Source organism: Propithecus coquereli, unplaced genomic scaffold (assembly GCF_000956105.1).
Source record: "Propithecus coquereli isolate 6110/MARCELLA unplaced genomic scaffold, Pcoq_1.0 Scaffold85, whole genome shotgun sequence".
NCBI classification, from domain to species: domain Eukaryota; kingdom Metazoa; phylum Chordata; class Mammalia; order Primates; family Indriidae; genus Propithecus; species Propithecus coquereli.
The window spans coordinates 4,024,112-4,032,887 of NW_012154729.1; the positions used below are offsets into that span (position 1 = coordinate 4,024,112).

At 36.6% G+C, this 8,776-nt stretch overlaps 1 protein-coding gene across 1 annotated transcript in view; it reads right to left on the minus strand.

Moving 5' to 3' along the window:
- The window catches only part of CFAP54 (cilia and flagella associated 54), a 344,097-nt gene that overhangs the window by 257,663 nt on the left and 77,658 nt on the right, over window positions 1-8,776 (minus strand). The window contains exons 24-25 of the mRNA XM_012663989.1: window positions 5,248-5,395; window positions 3,386-3,541 (exon numbers count right to left, since the gene is read on the minus strand). Coding sequence (XP_012519443.1) covers window positions 3,386-3,541; window positions 5,248-5,395 — 304 coding nt within the window. The remainder of the gene's footprint in view (window positions 1-3,385; window positions 3,542-5,247; window positions 5,396-8,776) is intronic.

Genomic DNA, 8,776 nt, shown 5'->3' on the forward strand with positions numbered 1-8,776 from the left:
AATCAACACATAAATGCACATATCAGAACAACATCTATTGGATGCTGGGGAAGGGGGAGGGTGGCGGGAGGAGGGGGGAGGAGGGAGGAGGGGACGGGTATTTGTATACACAAGGAGTGCAATGTGCACTACCCAAAGGACAGGCATATTTGAAACACAGACTTGAGGGGCGGGAACCAAGGGCAACACACGTAACCTAAACATCTGTACCCCATAATATGCTGAAATAAAAAAAAAAAAGACTTATAAATAAATAGGTCTATTTACTCAGATACTTGAATAAATGTATATATACTGTGAAAAAAAAAAAATTCTTTCCCTAGGCCAATGTCTATAAGAGTTTTTCCAACATTTTCTTCTAGAATTCTTATAGTTTCATGTCTTAGGTTTAAGTCTGTTATCCACCATGAGTTGCTTTTTGTGAGAGGTAAGAGGTGCAGATCCTGTTTCATTCAGTCTTCTACATGAGGCTATCCAATTTTCCCAGCACCATTTATGAATAAGGATTCTTTTCCCCATTGTATGTTTTTGTCTGCTTTGTCAAAGATTAGATGACTATATGAGGATGGTTTTATATCTGGGTTCTCAGTTCTATTCCATTGGTCTACGTCTCTGTTCTTGTGCATATCAGGTATATTTGTTTTTAATCTTAAAATGAGATTTAATTTAATTAAAATTAAAATTGCTTTACCAAAATCCAAATGCTTATAACAACCGACATTTCCCAAGTCGATGAATGAGAATGCCTTTGTCCCCTGTCTTCACCAGCAATAGGAGTTACAGATCTTTTCTACTGTGCCAGTGATATTACATTGTTAATTTAATATGCATGTCTATGAATATTCAGAATTCAAGCAACTTTTCATATGTTTCTCAGCCACCTGGATTTGCTCTCTTGTGAATTGTTTATGCCTATCATGTGCCCATTTTTCTATTAGGTTATTGTCAATTTGCAAGACTCTTTGGTATATTTATTTACCCTTCTTAACATTTGGAGACATCTTTTCCAAATCCATACATTTTCCACTATCTTTGTTATGATCCCTTTTGTTACACATAGGTTTCTTGTTTCTAAGAGTTCAATCTTGGTTTGAAAGGTTTCCCCCAAACTGCACATGTCATCTGCTGAGATATTTTTTCCTAAAGTTTTTTGCTTTATTTTATATTTAAGTCTTTAATACATGTGGACTTTTTGTATATAGCACAAATAGGGATGAAACTCTATTTTCCTTCAGATGAATACCCAGGTGTTTCACCACCATTTATCAAAAATGTTCATTCTCTTTCCACTGAATGGGAGTGCCAACTCTGTCATATATTACATTCTCATACATATTGAGGCCTATTTCTGTAATCTCCCATGTTCCACTGATCTTTTCTTATTCCAAACAATACGATTTTAATTAGAGACTTGTTTCTTAAGGCTTTTTCTCATAGCCATAATCCATTCTCTGAGCTGTAGCCTAAGGCATCCTGAATCAGTGGGATCCTAGAAGGTGACAGTGGATTACTATAATCTCAACTAACTGAGCACCAATTGCAGCTGCTGTTCCCAATGTGGTATCCTTGCTAAAACACATTAAAAGGTATGCATTTATATGGATACCTTTTCTTCTCTACCCTATCGGAAAGAAGTACCAAAAAAAGTTCCCGTTAACACTGGACAAATAAGAGTGTGTATTTTGAATACTGCCCCAGGGCAATAACTTTCATACCCTCTGATATAATATTGTGTGAAAGGACATGAACTTTCCAGACATGTCTCAAAACAAAACAGTAGCCCACCATGTCAATGATATCATGTTAATCGGACCTAAGGAGCAAGAAACGACAAGCAGATTGAAGACCTTGATAAGATACATGCCCTTCAAAAGGTAGAAATAAACGCTATGAAGATTCGGGGACCTGTCACATTAATGAAATATCTGGGGGATGCTGGGATACCCCCTCAAAAATAAATCTGACATCTGGCATCTCTCACCTCTAAGAAGAAAAGACCATGCCAGGTAGATCCCTTTGGGTTCTGGAGGAAGCATATGCCACACTTTGGAATACTACTCCAATCTATTTACAATCGACAAGGAAGGCTGTCGACTATGAGTCTAGATTTTGGACTCTCGAGGTAGATCTCTTCGCCAGTTGAACTACTAGATGTGGGGATTGTGGGAGAAGGAAAAACATCTATGCTCCAGTAGAGCCCCTTCAAGGTAAATACTTGTTAAGTTACTTAAGCTGTCTGGTTAGTTTTCTTAATAGTGAAATGAAAATCTTTAGACTTTTCACAAGTTCACTCACATCTTCTCGGTTCTCAACAACTGTGCCCACGGTGATGATGATGACAATGACAATAATGATGGTGAAGATGATAACTTTCTGCAAGTCTCAGCAGCAAAATCTTGTTTCTCTTATTACTTCCTTGTGGCAGGTAGAATTCTAAGATAGTCCCCGAGATCCCTCCCCTGGGGATACGAGCCCTGTATAATCCCTTCCCCTTGAGTGTGGGTGTGGCCTGTGAATGCGATGAGTTCATGGCTCTCATGGTTAGATTCCTCACAGCATACTGCAGGAGCCTCTCCTGCTGGTCTTGAAGAAACAAACTACCATGTTGTAGAAAAGGCCATGTGTCAGGGAATTGGGAGTTGGCCTTTAGGAGCTAATGACCTCCTACTGGACAGCCTCAAGGAAATGAATTCTCTCAACTACAGGTAAACTTGGAAAAGGACCTTGAGCCTCACATGAAATCACAGCCCTGGCCAACACCTTGATTTCAACCTGATAAGACCCTAAACAGAAGACCCAGCTAACCCATATCCTCCTGACCCATAGAAACTATGAGATAGTAAATGGGTGTCCTTTTAAGCCACAAAGTTTATGGTGATTTGTTAAGAAGCATGTACAACTGATATAACCCCTTCAGCCAGGTCTCACCTACCCTTTTTCCATAAGTCCTAATTCCTCTATCACCAAGACATCAAGTATTTTCTTCTTGCATCATCTGCTCATTTGACCAGATGATTGATTTAACAGTATGTTTTAAATAAATAAAGCATAAATAAATATGCTTTAAATAAATGCTGTTTCGAACATTACAAGAACATAAAAATTGAAATAACTTTAAAAACCTAAAAAGCAAATTGCCAATATTTAAATATAGACAGCATGGGGCTAAATGTTTTCAAAGAAACACATTTAATGCCCTTATTTATGTTTGTCCAGATGTATAAATTATTAAAATATTTGTCAGTTAACTCCTGAAATTTCGCATTACTTGTTCTTGACCTATTGTACTTTATAAGAGATAGATATAAATGCTTTTGCAAAATGAATTGTTGAGTTGCCTTTATAAAAAGACCCTTATTTCGGGGGGTAGGAGAAATATCCTTACCTGTACAACAGGTACCAAAACAATATTGTGATAGATTATAGGAGCAAGGAGGCCATAACATTGAGTCACAGCTTGAAGGGCATAACTGGAATCATTTAGAAAGTTGCTAAGTTCCAATGCCACCAGCACTCTCTCACATTCAACCAGTCTAGCAATCTGTAAAGAAACAGGCATTGTTACTCAAATTGAACATTAGGTGCTTAAATGTCTCTGAGAAGAATAAAAGATAAAAAATATGATCCTTTTGACTTAACAACAATGTGAATGTGTGTTAGAAGAAAATCTAAATTCAGAAACAACTCTAACTCCCCAATATATACACATACTGTTACATACAGATAGCATAATCTTAGAATTAAACTTCAGGATTTTTTTGTAAAACAATGCAAGTACCACAAATAATAAAAGAATCATTTTTACTGTTAAGATAAAGTCTTTGCTATATTTTTATGTTAAAGGAAAACCTAGTTTTCAAAAACAAATTTTAACAAGTATTAATAATAATTAAAATACATTTTATTTTTAATAAATATTAATATTATATGAGATATTATAATATTAATGTTGTAATATTGCCCTCACTTGATTAACAGATTCCCATTTCCCTTTTGGTTTGTGAGAAAATGGTAAATTTTCAGTAAAGCAAACTAATCTACTATACTTCTGCTACTTAACACTTTCGCTATTTAAATGAAAATGATAGTAAAATTTAAAGTTAGGGTTTTAAGATTAAATGCCACTTTGAAAGAATAGGAAAATATTCTTACTCCTTCTTCCTCATTCCTGGGGAAAGATTTTGTTATTTTTCTATATAGACATTCAAGATTATGTACAAAGAAAACTGAGCAGCAACCAGAAGAAATTTCTATACAGCCAGTTTTTGCCAGAACGGTAGTCTAGCATTCTGGAATTCATTGAGGTACCCTAAAATTGTCTTTATTTTCACATCAAATATGCTGAAAGAAGAAACCGAATGCAAAATGTAATAGGAACAGGCTGATGGTTGTGAGTGCTTGGGCTGTATAGGACAGTGAACTTGTCTTGGGCAGAGTAATGTTATTTTCACTTTCATATCCCCAGAAACTGGCACAGTCTCGTGTAATAATTTACTAGTTAACTAATTAATAAATAAATGGATGGGTAGGAAAAAGCAACTTAAAAAAAAAAACAGATGGCTAAATTCTCCATATCTAAGGCAAGTAAAGAAAGAAAGAGAGAAAGAAGAGTGAACCTCAAATAGGAATGAAAAAATAATGTAGGATTATTACCCAAAGCAAGAGGATGATAGGGTTGCAGATGTTTATAAGCAATCTGAGAATCTATCAATAAAAGATAGGTGAAATACCTATCTCTGCACATGAATGCAATATTATAATGGAAAAGGATGTGGCAGATTGATCTATGCCGCCATAAAAATATATCCAAGATATAATATAAAAGTGTTAAAAAGGCAAGCTGCGGAAACACAAGTAGATTGTGATCCCATTTTCATAAATAATAACAGCTTAGTCTATGCATATTTTTTAAAATTAGAGAAACCATATGAAAAGAAAATTGTGATATTCTTAGAGGTAATAGGATGACAATGGGTTTCACTTTACACATTATACATTTTTGAATGTCTGAAATACATACTACTTTTGTACACAGGGGAAAACAGACAAATTGAAAAGAAGAGAAAAAAACAAACATGAACTCAGGCCTGTGAAACCTGTATGCAATATCCAATAAAGAAGCACAGTCATACAATGGCCTTTGCATTCACAAGACAGAATACGCAGTCCCAAAAGAACATGACTTTGAGACATCAAGAAACAAATATGATGAATCTGACATGTTTTTAGTCACTTTAATTCACTTACTTGTTGAGAGGGGAAAATCTCATTGCCTTTAATATTGTCACAGAAAAGATTTTCTTCTTTAATTTTAATGTCACTTGCTACAAAAATATTCCTAAGGAAAAGGTATAAAAGAATTGAAGAAGTCTCTGCCAGAACATCTGAATGTAATCTGCAAAAGGAAATAAATGATGTTACAGGTATAAAAATAAAATGATTTAGCATGTGAACTTGCATTCTTAGATTGATTTGTTCTTAATATCTACACAATGATCCCAAGAAAGCCACAAAAATGTGTGGAATAGCTATTCTTGCGCAGCTGTTTATGGTAAAATTAAAGACCATCCTTAACAAGTTCACAACTAATAAAATCAGTGTGCTGAAATATTCTGTCACAGATACATAAAATTAACTAGTGGCAAAGTTTTCTGGTTCTAATATATACAGTTCTTTTCCATCAATATAAGGAAATCATAGGTTTTCAGAAGTTTGAAAAATAGGCCTAATATTTCAATTAATGAACTTTCTGGAAATGTGGGTCATTTATAGCAAACTCAGCCACGGTTAAAAATAGAGAGTCTTAACTCTTGTATTATTTCTAATCGTCTCTTCTAAATTGCAGTCAACAGTGCCAACCATTGGCAAAGCTGTGGAATCTGTAGTCTTCCTTCTTTGTGTCTGGCATTCCCTCTCTTGCCCTTTGCCTTACATGATGACAAACTCTTCCTTTTAAGCTTCAGGTCCACCTACTCTCCATAACCCCTATCCCTATAGAACAGGAAAGTAATTCACACTTGAAGATGCTCCTTTTCACCACCATGTTCAACTCTGAAATTATCTTTACCAAGACAATTTTAGTTCTCCCACTCCTGCAACTCATACCAAACTTTCTCTTTGCATCATGATGACCTTCAGCACCTTGACACATGCAACTAGTCCAGCCTCTCACCTCCTGGCTCCATTTCCTTCCCCAACCAGCTCAGACTCTGGTCACTCTTTTCAATGGTGATCCTTCTAGCACATTAGATTCTGTCACCTCTTATTTTATGCAATAATCAATTTGTCTGACCTTGCATAGACGTTACTGTCCAACCTTTCTGTCCCTGCCACAATGATCAATCACTTACTTACTTATTTATTTTACTCATTCATTCTTTCTTTCATTCAAACCAGCATTTGCTGAATGTCTACTATGTATAAGATACTGTTCTAGACCCAGGGATATAAAGATGAATCAAACGCAGCCTTAGCCACAGGGAGCTGGGCTTTACTATGAATTCATGTTAGATGACATCAACTGAGTCATTACTGCTCTCAGCAACACTTCCATTTATCCCTAATGTCTTCTTGTTCACATTCCCCACAGGAAATTTTCTAAATCCCCCACTCTCCACCCCATGCACTCTTATAACCTCCTGGCTCTGCCACCATAGGGTCATCATCACCTGCATTTTCTTCTCTCTTCAGTCTCTCCCTCTCTAGTGGCTCCTTTCCCTTCACCCTCTGAAATTCTTTCCTTAAGTCTTCCCCTCAAGTTTCCGCCTGCTTTCTGCTTCTCTTTACCACCAAGCCTTATGAGTGGTCTTTGCTTCTTAGGATTTTTCATTTTCATTTTTTCTTTGGCCAATTATAAAATGGTTTCTGGACTATCATGCCACAAAAGTGGTTCTCTTGAATTCACCAATGGCCTCCTAATTGCCAACTCTAAAAAGCTCTACTTCATTTTTACTCTACTCAGCCTCCCTGTAGCATTTTATTGAGCAACTGCCCTCCTGACTTTGCACCAGCATTTAATATCACTGACCAGTCCCTCTTTGGTGATACCTTTACTTCCCTTGGCAATGCACTTCCCTGGACTTTCAGTTCCTGGACAGCTCCCTTTCAATCTCCTTCCTTGGTTCTATCTCTTGCTTCTGCCCCTTATGTGTAAGCAATGTCCAGGGTTCATTTCCAGCCTTCTATCTTTTCTGCTAAACAGTCATTCCATGCGAAATATCAATATTTCAATGATGACCTCAATGGACAATTTCTAAATCCGCATCTTTAGCCTTAACTCTCTCTTGAGAGTCAGAACGAAATAAATAAACCTACTACCAGCTGATATCCACAAAGGCATCCTGCTGGAAAACCAACTCAAGATATCCTCAATAAAATTAATTATCTTCCTCCAAAAACTTGTTCCACCTCTCATGTATCCTTAGTAAATGTCATAGGCTTTCAAGTCAGTTAACACTAGAAATCCCAGTCACTTTTCACTCCTTTCTCTCTCTTATCCCCACAAGTCAGATAAAGTCCAAGATGTATCTCTCCCTCTTCCAAAATGTCTCTGAAATCTAGCTCGTACCCAGCATCCTTGTACATAGTAAATGCTAAGTCTATATTTGTTTAATTGAATGCAATTATATTTTTAATGTAAATAAACATTATCAATGCTTTGCCTCAACCAATATTTGCATTTCTAAGCTCATTATCTTTGATTGAGGAATGAAGGGGGTCTTGCTCTGTTGCCCAGGCTGGAGTGCAGTGATGCGATCATAGCTCACTGCAGCCTGAAACTCCTGGGCTCAAGTGATCCTCCTGCCTGAGCCTCTCGAGTTGCTGGGATTACAGGCACGAGCCACTGTGCCTGGCTGGTTTTGTCTTCATATGTAAAATCTTTCAGGCATTAACAAGCAGGTATGGAATATTAATAAAACAAAAAGTTGGTTCTTTGAAAAAGTAAACAAAATTGACACGCCCCTGGCTAAACTCATGAAAAACAGAAAAGAAAAAACTCTAATAAGCTCCATCAGGAACAAAAAAGGAGAAGTTACAACCGATGCCGAGGGGATTCAAGATATAATTTATGAATATTACAAAAACCTTTATGCACACAAACTGGAAAATGTGGAGGAAATGGACAAATTTTTAGAAACACACAGCCTCCCTAGGCTCAACCAGGAAGAAATAGAATTCCTGAACAGACCAATATCAAGGACTGAAATTAGAACAGCAATAAAATACATTCCAAAAAAGAAAAGTCCCAGACCAGATGGTTTCACACCCGAATTTTACCACACTTAAAAAGAAGAACTGGTGCCCATCCTGCAGAAATTATTCCACAACATCGAGAAGGATGGACTCCTCCCCAACATGTTTTATGAAGCCAACATAATTCTGATACCAAAACCAGGAAAGGATGCATCAAAAAAAGAAAACTACAGACCAATATCCCTTATGAATATAGATGCAAAAATTCTGAACAAAATTCTAGCTAACCAAATCCAGGTGCTTATTAAGAAAATAATCCGCCATGACCAAGTGGGCTTCATTCCAGAGATGCAGGGATGGTTCAACATATGCAAATCTATAAATGTAATTCACCACATAAACAGAAGCAAAAGCAAAAACCATACGATACTCTCAGTTGACGCAGAAAAGGCATTTGACAAAATTCAACACCCTTTTATGATAAGAACGCTTAACAAAATAGGCATAGGCATAGATGGGGCTTACCTAAAAATGATACAAGCCATTTATGACAAACCCACAGCCAACATCATACTGAATGGGG